This window comes from Exophiala bonariae (assembly GCF_035927105.1).
Source record: "Exophiala bonariae strain CCFEE 5792 chromosome Unknown scaffold_30, whole genome shotgun sequence".
Classification (NCBI taxonomy): Eukaryota; Fungi; Ascomycota; class Eurotiomycetes; order Chaetothyriales; family Herpotrichiellaceae; genus Exophiala; species Exophiala bonariae.
This window is the reverse complement of record NW_027042505.1, coordinates 222,131-236,089: the sequence shown is the minus strand read 5'-3', so window position 1 is coordinate 236,089 and position 13,959 is coordinate 222,131. Positions and strand designations below refer to the sequence as shown.

Genomic DNA, 13,959 nt, shown 5'->3' with positions numbered 1-13,959 from the left:
TTTCTATCTATGCGAACTGCAGAAACATGCCCACCTTATCTTTTTATGTCTAGTAGTGGAGAGAGAAGAAAAGCCGCTTAACATACAAAATCCCAGAACGAGGAACCATGCGAACAATCCCATCAATCATCCAACTTGCTGGCATTGCCTCAGCGCTCACAACATGTCCCCTCCTCCACGTCCGATGTCGCCCTGGCGCTCCCTTTCCAGCTCCCTATTCTTCTCCTTCTGCTCCCCACCCACACCCACATTTCCAAGCCCTCCTCGCCCACGACTCGTCTTCTTCAGCATCTGCCCAATCATGAAATGATTGACGTCCTCGTCGGCCCAGTAGCTCAGGTGGCTGGCAATGCTCGCCAGCAGACTCACGTCGAACATGCCCTCCTGGATATGGTAGTCGACGCGCCCATTGCTGTTCAGCGCGCGCACTTTTGCTTCTTCGCGCTTCAGCTTGCGGGCCCGGTCTTGGCTGACTGTATATTCGGCGGGGTCTGTTTCGGAGCTTGCTTGTGGAGGGGTTGTTGACGAGGCGTCGGGGTCGTTGGCCGTGGTGTCGTCTGTCGTTGTGCCTGTCGTGTTGGGTGTGAGTGACGAGGGCGTTTGGGATCTTCGGCGTTTTTGGAAGCCGGAATACAGGGTTTCGATTTCCGAGTCGATTAGCGTCGGAGGTTGTTCGCTGGTTGGTGAGGAGCGGGCGGCTTCCGCCAGTGCCTGCTGACGAGACTTGTCGGCGGTTGGCATGGTGATCTGTGGGATGTTGGGTCCGCCCGTCAGAGTATTGCCAGGACCTGCTGCCTGAGAGGATTTTCCTTTGTCCTGTGGCAGCGCTTGCTCTTCGCCTGTAATGCCGAGGCTTCGGTTGATGAGTGTGGATGCAACCCCAGAGGTTAGGTTGTACCAAGATGACATTACTTGTTGACCGACGCGGGCGGAGATGTTGGCAATTCCGGGTGCTGCAAAGAGCCCTTTCTTCGTGTATGGCAAGGGTTGAGATTTCAGTTGAGCCATTGCTGGGGAGATAAGTGGCTCGATGCGGTAAGCGATTGGGTCTGTTGGATGGAAGATGTTGAAGAGTTCGCCGCATTTAGGGGATGATGTCGTGATAGGTATCAATTCCTTGACGGAGCTCATGGGGGGATTTCTGGTGGAAGCAATGTCAAAAGGATCGTTGCTCATTGGATCCGGGTCAAAGGGCGATGTTGGCATTGGCCCGCCATAGCTATAGCTAGACGAGGAATTTCGACCACTGACCGTGCGGCCTTTGAGCATTTGAAAAAGAGCGATTGGTGAACCAAGACAAAAGAAGTTCTGGACATCAAAGTCAAGTTTGAGGTTTGTCTGGTCCATACTGGGTTCTCGTGCTGTCTTGCTTGATACTCGACGGGGTCGAGTCTGGATTAAATCTTCCTGCCGGCAGAGGATGTCGAATAGGACAGCACTTCCTAAAGAATGACCACAAAGGCTGACCTGACCAGAGAACCCGGTGCGCTGCTTGAAGAGTTTGTAGACTCGATTGCATTCTTGTTGCACGATTTGAGCAATATGTTCTCTGTAGGCACTTTGGTAGAGAAGGACGTCCATTGCAAGGTCTGTGATGAGATTGCGTACTGCAGGAACGCCTTCAACGGTAATGTCTTGAAGGGAAGGATAGATGTCATCGAAATCGTCATCAGCATCGCCTAAATCGAATTCTTTGCGATTCTGCTTGAGACTCTGTTTGGGAAAATCGAGCAAATGACGCCAGGCAATCGGCAGGACCTGTACTCGACAATTTTTGGGATCACCACTCAAAGCCTGTAGATCTGGAGCAGAACCATACACAGCCTTCATGGACTTGCGTAGAGTATTCACATCGTGGACGAAGTTAATACTGTCCAGTCTTAACCCAAGACGTTGACCAATACCATGGGTCACGAGGACAAGATGGTCAATCTGTCTTGCTTGATCATCCCCGTCCTTTTCTCTGGCGTCTTCCATTTCCTTTTCTTCTTGTTCTCGGGCCTCTTCCTCAGCTGAGATGTCTCCTTCTTGAGATCCAGGGATTCCTGCCAAGGACGAAAGTTGTCTTTCGAGGGCAGACCGACGGGGTTTGGACTCAGGTTCCTGCTCCTCGGGCTGTGAATCAGCTTTGGTAGATTCTACTGGCTGGCTGGTTTCGCTGGTATTCTTGGCTGATTTTCGCTTCTCCTTTGAGCTAATCGGCTCAGCAGGTTTTGGTTCCACGAGTCTCGTAGATTCCGACCACCCTCTCACTACCTTTGTGCCACCATACCCGACAAATCTACCATAGGTGATGCTACTCATACGAGAGTAGAAATCATCTGATGACAGGAAAGCAGTGACAGCATCTTGGTAGGTCACCGTCGTGTTCATGTGATTGCCAAAAAGTCGATAAGTGTTAGAACCTGCGGTTTGGGCATCATCTTGAGACGGGTTGGCCTTGTTCGGGAGAAGGGTTGATGCACTATCCAATATCATTGAAGCCGGACGACTTCTCGGCTGAGAGGTTGAACGAGGAGATGAGATGCCTAATCTCCTCCATGGGGCTATTTTCAAGTAGCCTTCCTCGAGCTGATTCGCGAGGTTCTCGTCGCAGGGTTTTAGGAAGGAGCCTTCCACATAGAACCAGCTACCACGGTGAACCTCGTAAACAGGTCCTAGCCAGTACGCAGGTTCGAGCTCCCGCTTCTCGATATGGACATCGAACAGGAAGTCCTCATTGACAGGAACCCTTGTGGAAGTGGGAGATGAAGTGTCCGACTGTGATTTGTCGCCTCTATCGAGTGATTGGTATGCCTTTTCAATGGCTTGAGAGTCAGTGGATGAGAAACCCACGAACTTCTTGGGACCAGTTGTCGCTTTTGCAGGTTCTTCTGGTCCTGGTTCAGTTGCAAAAGGTTTCCGTTTTGCTACGTCCACAGCATAATACCATTTGGTGATGAGAGGAGGACAGTCCCTGGGATATCGACGTAAACTTGGCGATGGACGTAGACTAATAGTATGGTCAATGCCAGTAGACTGTCTTAGTTGATGAGGGTCATCCTTGGGACCCTGTCGAGGGGACTTGGGCGGAGGAGTATTACTCCTGCTCCAGGGACTGATTGAGCTTAGGAAAGATGAAGATGGCTTTGTTGCTTCGGCCATGCCCTTCCGGACGGCCCGAAGCAAGGCTGGGAAACGATCCAATCTGAGGTCATATAATGGTCAAGGCTTAAGGAATAGATAGACAGGGTGGCCAAGTTGGCCGGCTCTTGTGACAGTTGAGTAGATCTCAGAAAGGGTTAGAAACTGGAATCTAGTAGATACTGCGTGCGGGTTACACCGGCAGATGGGATCCAGGATTTACTGCTAATCTTTTGTTAGTATACCTACGTAGACAACAAAGAAGAGAGTTGGAATATGGTGGATGAAAGAAGCCGGAAATGAGTTGGATAGGTACAAAACGACGTAACAGCCTGGAGGATGCCAAACAGCACCAGCCACAGCATTCACTGAATTTGGCCTAGCTCCCACCAGCCACAGAGCCTCTTAGCCTCGTCTTGGCAATAGTAATCTCATTGCCTGCCCGTGACTCAGCCTCACACATTTCGTCATAGTTCTTGACGGCGAGAACGGGTTTACTGGCGGCAACCGCAGGCTTAGGCTCCATCCAAGTGCAAGTTACGTTGATCCGGCGTCTCATTCTTGATGGAGGCCCAATCATCCACATACCAATTCCTACAAATACTTCAGTTCTCTTGCAATTGTAACGCCTAGACAGGCACCACAATATCAGGGCAGGTCTATATTCAAGTCATCGTCTGCATTGCTGGAATTCCTTTCTTCTCCAGCACCACTTCCTCTTTTCCTCTCTATTTACCTGGGCAACCTGCCCCGCGCCCCTCCCTTCCTGCCAAAATGGCCGCAATTCTCAAACTCACCCGCAAATACCCTCAATTTCAACAACAAGAAATCTTTGGTTTGCAGGATGCATTTCGCAAACTAGATGTCGATGACAAAGGCTACTTAGATGAAGCCACCGTCATTAAGGCTACACAGCAATCCGAAAGACAATCTTACGATGTGGTCAGGCAAGCCTTGAAAGAGGTGGAACTCGACAGCTCGAGGCGTGTTGAACTCGAAGACTATGTCGACCTGATCGCAAAAGTTCGAGACTCCTCACCCCTTCAGCAGCGAGCTGCTTCGGGTCCGCAAAGATCCGCCGCAGGCAATGGCCTTCCATCCTCTCCCAAGCACGGCTCGAAGCCTAGTCTGGGAGGTGGTCCAGCTGGGAAGATTCAGGTCCAAGGCTCATCTGCCAACGTTACCCATACCATCAATGAAGAAGAGCGTACTGCTTTCACCACTCATATCAATGCTGTCCTTGCCGGCGACCCCGACATTGGCCATTTGCTTCCTTTCCCTACCGATACCTTCGAAATGTTCGATCACTGCAAGGACGGCTTGGTTCTTTCCAAGCTCATCAATGACAGTGTTCCCGATACCATTGATGAACGTGTGTTGAACAAGACAGGCAAGAAAATCAAATCCCTAAACGCATTCCACATGACTGAAAACAACAATATCGTCATCGAATCCGCCAAAGGTATTGGTTGCTCAGTTGTCAACATTGGAAGTGGAGATATTATCGAAGTACGAGAGCATCTTATTTTGGGCCTCATTTGGCAGATCATTCGAAGGGGTCTGCTGGGCAAGATTGATATCAAACTCCACCCCGAATTGTACCGTCTTCTCGAGGACGATGAAACTCTGGACCAATTCCTGCGTCTTCCTCCTGAGAAAATTCTCTTGAGATGGTTCAACTATCACCTCAAGAATGCCGGGTGGCAAAGAAGAGTCACCAACTTCTCTGGAGATGTCAAAGACAGCGAAAACTATACCGTTCTTCTCAACCAGCTGAAACCCGAAATCTGTTCCAGGGCACCACTACAAACCCGAGACCTACTGGAACGTGCAGAACAGGTTCTGCAAAATGCCGAAAAAATTGACTGCCGCAAATTCCTGACTCCCACTGCGCTCGTTGCTGGTAACCCTAAGCTCAACTTAGCTTTCGTTGCCAATCTCTTCAATACTCACCCAGGCCTCGACCCACTGGAGGAAGGAGAAAAACCTGAAATTGAGGACTTTGACGCTGAAGGTGAACGTGAAGCTCGTGTATTTACACTTTGGCTCAACAGTCTGGACGTTCAACCCACGGTCAACTCTTTCTGGGATGATCTACGTGATGGCAACGTCCTTCTCCAGGCTTATGACAAAGTCATCCCTGGGACTGTAAACTGGCGACATGTGAACAAGCCCCCGGCTCACGGTGGTGAGGTTTCTCGGTTCAAGGCCGTTGAGAACACCAACTATGCTGTTGAGTTGGGAAAACAAAATCGGTTCTCCCTTGTGGGCATTCAGGGTGCAGACATCACTGATGGACAACGAACCTTGACTCTCGGTCTTGTCTGGCAGCTAATGCGACGTGATATTATAAGTACACTGTCTGGTCTTGCCCAACGAATGGGTAAGCGTGAACTATCAGATGCAGATATCATCAAGTGGGCCAACCAGACCGCCCAGAAGGGAGGAAAGAATTCCACGATTCGCACTCTCAAGGATCCAGCCGTCACGAGCGGTGTCTTCCTTCTTGATGTTTTGAACGGAATCAAGGCCAACTACGTCGACTATGACCTCGTCACTCCCGGTAAAACTGACGAAGATGCTTACGCCAACGCGAAACTGTCAATCAGTATCGCCAGAAAACTGGGTAAGTAGACATCTTCTCTATAACTCGAATTCTCCGAGAGAAAGTGAGCTGATAAATATGACACAGGCTCTACCATCTACCTTCTCCCAGACGATATCGTTCAAGGACGAGCCAGACTTGTCCTCACTTTCGTCGGTACGTATCAAGTTCCCCACATTGTTTATGCAACCTACTCTAACAATATCATGCAGGCGCTCTCATGCGAACCGCCGAGAAAGCGGGATTGTAGATACCTTCTCGTTCCGCCCCAGGCCACTCTATATTTTATGGTATTACCTGGCCGGGTTCTTGATCCCCGAATTTCCGAGCGGCACAGTCCCGCCCCGCCACGTGTTCTCGTGCTCGCGACGAAAGTGATGCCCAACGAATCGACGACTTCAAGATGCGACGAGACGCCATACCATGCGAAGTGACGAGAAGAAATGAGACGATACAAAGCGTGCTTGGGATGTTTGAGTCGACTAGAGACACAAGGTATCGCCTGTGCCCCCAGGATCCTAAATGTCTTGTAATGCCTCGTCGCTTCTTCTTTATAGTCTCTTGCTATGCCTAGCCAGCTGATACTCCTTTCTCTTGGCTGTGGTCCTGTAGCTTCGTTTGAGACAAATCCAAAAAGAAATTATTGCTTTTTCTCTGGGCCTCCTTCGGCTGACTTGGTCTTTCGTCCTATATCTTTCTACGTTTGGACCGGTATGAATGGATTTATTCACTTTTCTTAAGCAGTGCAGCCATCTTTAATTTGAGTCTTGCTACAAGTATCTAGTTGTGACACGAGCACTCTCAGTCTTCCCCTGATTTTCCTCTCTCAAAGCCTTGCTTTATCCGCCACTGCCGGTCTAGAGGTGGTAGAACAATATCGTCAGGTGCTGGTCAAGCCAATATTTCCAACGCAATCCCCATTTGCAAGCTCTCACTCACAGACAAGGCCCTCAAGGTCAGTCACCAACACTTACTGCAAGTGTTCATCAAACCACTGCAACGCCTGGATGAAGGCGGTCTCCTTTGCGTATTTTGTGACGGGGTTGCTCAAGTCGGCGCGGACGGCGAAGCCGTGTTCGACGCCCGAGTATAGGTTGATCTGGTATGGCTGGCCGGTCTCTTTGAGGAGGACTTCGCTCTCGTGACGCTTCTCGGTCGGGAAGATGGAGTCGGTCTCTGCGGCGGCGATGGAGAGGGGGCCCTTGATCGCCTTGAGCTCGTCCGCGTCCACGAACGATGGGTGCGCAGTGAAGCCGGCGTCGATCTTGCCGGCCTCGGGCCGTAGGTGGCGCACCACGTACTTGCCGCCGAAGCAGTAGCCTACCGCACCGATTTTCTGTTTAGGAGACGCGTGTGTCAGGATATGTCCTCTCTTCCTGGTGCGCACTGGTTCCCGTGTAAGTTACTTACCTTTGCATTGTACTTAGTTCGTAGCTCCACCAGGCATGCATCGATGATTGGGTCGACGGTGGGAGGCAGATGTGCAGTCTTCTTGGGGTGGTATGCGCCTTGGAGCCATTGCATGATGTCGAAGTTGTCATCACGGTTCAAAGGAATGGGATCCTTGTCGAACAGATCAGGACTCAGTACAAAGTAGCCGTTGGCGGCGAACTGGTCGGCGATCAATTGAGCGTTGATGAAACGATGGCCGATGACGTCCGTAATGCTGTTATGGTGCATTGAGAGGTCAGGCTCTGGCTAGCTCGACGGTACGATGGCTAGGTGTGTACATACAGGAGAATCGCCTTTTCGGTGGACTTGTTCTCCGGATAGGCAACATATGTCTCGAAATCACCAATCTGAATGAATTCACCCTTGGCCTCACCTTCGTGAGTGACGCCTTTGTAGCAACATGCACCGGGAGGATTGGAAGCCATATTGATTTATGTGGCGGAGAATTGTCTAGAACGCAACGTGAAAGGGAGTGTGAGAAGACAGGCAGACAGGAACTACGGAAGATTTTTAAATTGCTAATGAGCTTTCGCAAACCAGGGCAGGCACGATCCTCGTCGTCAGCACTGCAATTCAAAGGATGGGTATGGATAGATCGGGGCCGGCAGAAGGTGGGGTAATTACAAAGAACTGTATGCTTCATGCTGCAGCTGCGAGTGGAGGGGAAACAAATCGGTGATGAATCCGCATCCGATGCAGGGAGCTACAGGCTGCAGTTGAGCAGTTGAGCAGATACCCTAATATGCCGAGCAGTGCATTGAATCTTTCCCAAAACCACAAGGAGGGGCAGATCTGCGCCCGAGATAAAAGCTAAGAATGAGGCAATCGCGCCCATCACATGCATGTGATTTTCGAACATGCCCTGTGGGTGCCCCGCCGGCGTTTAATGGTGGAGATAACATGAGATAACATTTGACATGACGTTGATGGCGGTGATGTGCCGCGGCGTTCCTGACAAAGCGTCCGGAGGTTGACCATAAATTGCCCAATGGGGCAAGCTATGGGAGACTTCTTTCCAGGAGATTCATTAGGGAGAGATGGTAAAGATCAAGATGGAAACTCTATCATACTGAGAGCGGGTAGATTCGCTCAATGAAGGGTGAAACTATTTCCAGGGGAAATGTCGGCAAGATACGGCTAAAAGATTCGGATTCGCACTCATTCTGAAGAGCGGAAGAGATGAAAAGATTCCGAGGATGTGAGTTTAGCCTTGTACGGTAGTTCGGTATGTACCTGAATCTCTTGCTTTGCACAGACATCATGCGGCTAATGCACCAAGACTCCCCTACTGGATAGTCCTACAGAATGTACCTGAAAGTACTTCCGTAATTCTCTTCACCCACAGGCGCTTCAATGACACCTTTTTCAGTTCCAGTGTGTGTTGTGGATTGCTGGCCCTTCTTTCCATACTTCTCGTCGAGCTTTTTGTTCTCCCAAACAAGCAGAGTTCGGAGACTCAAAGCAAGAATGGCATTGAAGAACATGAACCCTGCACAGATACTTTGACCTGAAACGTAGCGTGGCTTGTCACTCGTAGGGAACACTCTTGTGCCAAGTAGTGGCCCACACTGGCCAACGACGTTGAGCAGGACGATACTGTTTTCGAGTCAGCTTGGTTAATACCATGTCAAGATATTGATTTGACTCACCCCATTCCACGTCGAGAGTCCGATCCTTGATTGTTGACAACCCAAGGTAGAATATTGGCAATCACGGGAAAAACACAAGCGGCCAAGAATGTTCCGAAATATCTCGGAGCAACCGCTGTGCATGTCGCGAGCAGTATATATCCAACGCCAGCGAGACAACTCAGAGAAATGATCACTAAACCACGTTGTTGTATGCGGTCTGCAAACCAACAACTCGATACCGTCACCACGGTAGAAACGAGATAAGGCGGTGCAGATAGTCCCTGGGCCTTGACTGATGAAAACCCCATTTCGTTAAGAATGGTCGGTAGGAAGACTGGCAATGAAGAGTATGAGACATTGCAAGAAAAGTACATGAGCTATACAATTGTTAGTACTGATCAATTTCACGAGAAGATGTTGCTCACAGCTGTCAGCCAGGCTTTCAAGTCGCACAAAGTTTGAAGTATCTCTCTGAAATTGATTCTGCTGTTTTCATCAACATGACCATGTTGCCTAATGACTCGAGCCCGAGCGACTTCTTTCTCTTCTTCCGTCAAGAATCGAGCTTTGGTTGGACTATCTGGTAGAAAGTACCAGGCCAATGGCGCGGCGAGGATAGTCGGTATACCCTCGACAAGAAAAAGAAGTCTCCAGTTTGCGAGCTTGGAATGACCGCTGGTGACTGCATATGCAAGAGCTCCAGCAAAAGTGTTTGCCAAAGGGGCGGCCGCAAGGAATATGCCACTGCGAAACCCAAGCTCATTTCTGAGATAGAAGAATGACAGGAGATATGGGACACTCGGGCCGAAGCCTGCTTCTGCTGCACCAAGGAGGAATCTTAGAGCCATGGCACCCCCCCATGACTGAACAGCAGACTGGCAAGTAGCCACAATACCCCTGGGTTGCGCGTGAGTGGTGTGTCAGGAAAATAGAAAGGGGAACTCTCCAGATACATACCATGCCAAAGTGATAATGCACGCCCATTTATGAGGCTTGCTGTGGTAGTGTCAGGACTCATAGATTCCGGGTCTTCAAAGCGATGATACCCACATAATCTTCCACATGAATGCTTGGACCTGAAATATGATATATGATATATAGAATATAGTCAGAAGCCAGTCATACTTGTCGCCATCAAGATCGAGGTCTTTCGCCATGCCTGCAATACGAGCATTGCCAATATTCGAGCGATCAAGAAATGAAAGGAGAACTGGTTGGGTTAGCCGCGTTATCTTCGCTCGTTGCCAGACCACATACATAGGAACGTGACAAGTGGAGGTACGTGCATATCGATTTTGCGTAGCACTCTCTTCTCCAGCTCCGGATTGCTTGCCACGACTTGTGTGTCGCGCTGTTCCACTGCGATCTTCCCATCTCGTTCGAGATCAACTGGATGTAATTGATCCTCATGGTGAACAGGACTCGTGTCTTCCGCAGATGGTGCCATTTGGCCCTTGGTCAATGGGGACATGCTCAGTGTCCAAAAGTGATGTAAGTCAGTCGACACAAAACAAAGTTTGGCTTCAGACAAGGAGAGTTGGATCTCAGGTCCAGCAGAGATAACTATATAGCAAGAAAGACGACGAGAAAGCCGAGTGTGGCATTTCCCTCGTCAATTTTTGGGCGCGTTCTAAGTTGCCAACGTTGTGGGCGGAGGGTAGTAATTCGCCATTCTATCTGGAGACATAAAGGTATGATCTATGGAGGTGGGTTTGGAAGTGGAGAATACCTCGTATACCTCGTCGATCTTTAGACTAATGATAGAAAACGGTGACGAAGCAAGTTGCCGCGCGTGCCGAGCTTTGTGGTGCTTGAAGCTTCGCAAGTCACGATGTAGTATTCGATGGCGATGTCATTGTACAGCTCTAGGGGAGGAACTTAGTTGCTCGTCGAACAGTTTGTCCCTCGTCCTTCATGCTGGTAGATTGATCCTTTAAATGAGTGATTATCTTTAAGCCAGGGAGATCTCACTTCTTGCTGTGGCTGAATCGCCACAAATACGAGTTGAAGAGGCACTTGTACCTGGTACGAAGTACTCAGTACTGTACGAATTTAGGTACTTGAGCTGAATGTGATGCGAGTGCGATGCGAGCGAAGCTCTGGTCTAGTGAAAGCTTGTTGGCGAGTCAAAAATCCACCACGCATACTTCGGCTAAATTTCCCTTCTCATCCTGAGAGACACACGTGATGAATGACTTTACTCGGAGGTGATTTTTGACTTGGAACCCAACATCCAACTGTATTCCCCTGTTGAACCAAGCGACCGTCCCAGCATGTCCACGAACTTGGATACAGCATGATCTGAATCATGCACCTGAAAGACGGAGAAATGCTCTACACTTCGTTATGTTACCCGTCAATCTCTACGTCACGTGAATCGGCGGCATCATGCAAGATTCAGCCGGAGGCAGACTGCGCTCTTCCTCAGCCTGATGTCGACTTCAAGTTGTGCAGTGAACTTTCTGCCTTGATCATATGTCTTTGATTAAATGCTACTGCTTCTGTGTGAAGTTAAATCTTCCCGGACATTGCGCGGCGTCGAATTCACCGTCCTTCGTCTGCTAACTTCTGCATGGTTTCGTGCGCTTCTGATGAATCCTTCGCAACCCGATATCTCAATCCCACTCCGACTATACCGTTGCATGCATCTGCCCCATGGGGGTAGAGCTAGCCCCTGTCACCGCCCTCCTTGACAAGACTCATCCTACCCTGGCCAGACCGCGGGATCTGAACAATTATACCTTGGGAGAAATAGCCGGACATAACATTGTGATTGCTGCTCTACCAGAGATTGGGAGGAACGCGGCGGCGGTAGTGACCACCCAACTGCTGAACGACTTTCCCTCAATTCGATTTGGACTACTGGTGGGTATCGGTGGGGCTGTGCCTGACATCGAGAACGACATCGATATTCGTCTGGGAGATGTTGTTGTAAGCAAGCCAACTAAGAGCACGGGAGGAGTAGTGCAATATGACATGGGTAAAGAAGTACCTCAAGGATTTGAGCGAATTGGAATGCTAGATAAACCACCACGAATCTTACGGACCGCTGTACAGCAGCTAGTGGCGCGTCATGAGCTTGAGGATAGCCTCATTTGTCAATTCCTGGGACAGATTGGGAACAAGTATCCCAAGATGGTCAACAAGTACTGTACTGCACCGGAGGAACAAGATCAACTGTTTGAGACGTCCTATGATCATCGAGGTAGTAAGACATGTTCGCATTGCGACAATTCGAAGACTGTATACCGACCGCCTCGATCAACATTGGGGCCCTTGGTCCATTACGGTACAATAGGATCGGCGAATCGCGTGCTCAAGAATGCAATTGAGCGAGAAAAGCTGAAGTCTGGTGATTTGGATATTATATGCGTCGAGATGGAGGCAGCTGGACTGATGGACTCGTTCCCCTGTCTAGTCATTCGAGGGATATGTGATTATGCCGACTCCCACAAGAACAAAAGATGGCAGCCCTACGCTGCCGCTGTGGCCGCCGCGTATATGAAGGAGCTGCTTTCGAACATTCGATCAAAGGAGGTTGTCAAAGTGTCCCCTGCTGCCGACGCGGTCAGCATCCGAGGTGAGCTCACTCATTCCGTTAGTATTAGTCGGTCACCCCATACTGAAGTGTGCTATAACCCTTGAACTTGGCTGATTAATCTTCAAACCAGATGTTCCTAGGCACAGTCCTTCTAGGGACTTTCTTGATAACATAGCTGCAGAAGCCGTGCTTGCACCAGAAGAAGTGCGGGCCCAGTCAGGGAGCCGGTTTGATGACCGACTTAGGCTGTCATCCTCTGCACCCAAATCTGAGCCACCAGCCTCCTCGACCCGCACCGCTATTGGAGAAGCTTCGAACAGCGCGAGCAATCCACGATCCTTGGCAGAGCTCACGTACAGGTCCGTAGGGCCGGAACTATCTTCGCACGGTTGGTGGCAGAGGACAGTGTTGTATTCGTGGGTCCCGGGGGGGGAGGAGAAGGCGAAGCATCAACAATTGCTCGAAAACGCCAACATGGAAGGAAGTCCACAGTGGTGGGTCAAAATACTTGATCCCAATCGCTACCCCTCGGAAACAGATCTCAGAAACTTGGACATCAGTCTACGGCGAACACCACCTCATTTTCTGGTCAAGTTTGTCCAATTATCGGGTGTAGATCGACTATCAGATCTCATCAACGACTTCATTTCATATTGGACTTCATCCACCTCATTTTTCTCAACCTTTCCAATCTCCGACCGTGGGCGTGATGTTTTTGAATGTCTCGACGCTTTGATAAGCCACAAGACTGGCTTGGATGCTGCTCTGAAGGATACAACGTTGGCTCGACGACTATTTACTTGCTTGATTCCAAGGTACGATGCCAGAATGATTAAGAAAATCCCCTTCATCCCAAGCCCAGCTACGAAACTGCTAGCTACCGAGTTGTTAATATCACTTTGTGCTGGAGAGATCGAGGCTGGCTATAGTGTAGTATTGAAAGCTATGGGTCTCGTTGGAAGTGTTACTGTGCGCAACCTAGGTCTTGTTGCGTGGCTGAAAACCGTCCGACACGAAGTTCATTGGAAGGCCCAGATGAGTCTCGATTCCCATACTCTCGAATACGCAGCTGCAACAGTTCGATTGATCAATGCGCTGGTTGCCTGTCCAGGAACGGATCTGCATTCAAGATGTCTCATTCGTGGTCACTTTCAAGCCAGTGGTCTCAACGAAATTTTGACGAAACTAGATGAATTCATCCATAACGAATTGTGGCAAGAAATTAGGAAGTTCCGTGAAAGCGAGAAACGCGATGCAGAGGAGCTTCTGCGCCGCCAATCACAAGAAGACTTGCCTGCTTAGGTGCTCTGCTTGTTGCGTGGGATTCGTTCTAATATGGATCAATTCCAACGACTTGCTCATGCCACATAGATGGAGAATCGTATGAGGCCATCTTGTTGTACAAATTCACGAGTGAAGGCACTTATCTGCTACTTGAAGCAACAGAACACGAGGGAAAGTTCGGTTTGGTGGGTTTGGTTGATACAACACGTCCTACGCTAAACACTACTGTGTGCGACATTCGAATCCAGCCATTGTCATGGTATCCCTAGCTCGCTGAACGCAGCAGTATCTGGCCAGGAATCCGATAATGGGTCAGTGGCAGT

The 13,959-nt window shown here is 49.7% G+C and overlaps 5 protein-coding genes across 5 annotated transcripts; 2 read left to right on the top strand and 3 right to left on the bottom strand.

Annotated features, from left to right (window-relative positions):
• Window positions 1–156: 156 nt before the first annotated feature.
• On the bottom strand, window positions 157–3,144 carry LTR84_008251 (uncharacterized protein; the record flags this gene model as incomplete). The annotated part of the gene is made up of 1 exon (XM_064851798.1): window positions 157–3,144. One exon carries the CDS (start codon window positions 3,142–3,144, stop codon window positions 157–159), a length of 2,988 nt encoding a protein of 995 aa, XP_064702039.1.
• Window positions 3,145–3,897: 753 nt separating this feature from the next.
• Window positions 3,898–5,978, top strand: SAC6 (Fimbrin, actin-bundling protein; the record flags this gene model as incomplete). Its single annotated transcript, XM_064851797.1, has 3 exons — window positions 3,898–5,749; window positions 5,816–5,884; window positions 5,941–5,978. The coding sequence occupies 3 exons, from the start codon at window positions 3,898–3,900 to the stop codon at window positions 5,976–5,978; spliced, it is 1,959 nt and encodes a 652-aa protein (XP_064702038.1).
• Window positions 5,979–6,698: 720 nt separating this feature from the next.
• Window positions 6,699–7,605, bottom strand: LTR84_008249 (uncharacterized protein; the record flags this gene model as incomplete). The annotated part of the gene is made up of 3 exons (XM_064851796.1): window positions 6,699–7,064; window positions 7,139–7,394; window positions 7,463–7,605. 3 exons carry the CDS (start codon window positions 7,603–7,605, stop codon window positions 6,699–6,701), a joined length of 765 nt encoding a protein of 254 aa, XP_064702037.1.
• Window positions 7,606–8,478: 873 nt separating this feature from the next.
• Window positions 8,479–10,258, bottom strand: LTR84_008248 (uncharacterized protein; the record flags this gene model as incomplete). Its single annotated transcript, XM_064851795.1, has 7 exons — window positions 8,479–8,776; window positions 8,830–8,944; window positions 9,041–9,188; window positions 9,237–9,708; window positions 9,769–9,807; window positions 9,862–10,021; window positions 10,069–10,258. The coding sequence occupies 7 exons, from the start codon at window positions 10,256–10,258 to the stop codon at window positions 8,479–8,481; spliced, it is 1,422 nt and encodes a 473-aa protein (XP_064702036.1).
• A 1,208-nt stretch (window positions 10,259–11,466) lies between these two features.
• LTR84_008247 (uncharacterized protein) lies at window positions 11,467–13,654 on the top strand (the record flags this gene model as incomplete). Its single annotated transcript, XM_064851794.1, has 2 exons — window positions 11,467–12,391; window positions 12,483–13,654. 2 exons carry the CDS (start codon window positions 11,467–11,469, stop codon window positions 13,652–13,654), a joined length of 2,097 nt encoding a protein of 698 aa, XP_064702035.1.
• Between the last annotated feature and the right edge of the window lie 305 nt (window positions 13,655–13,959).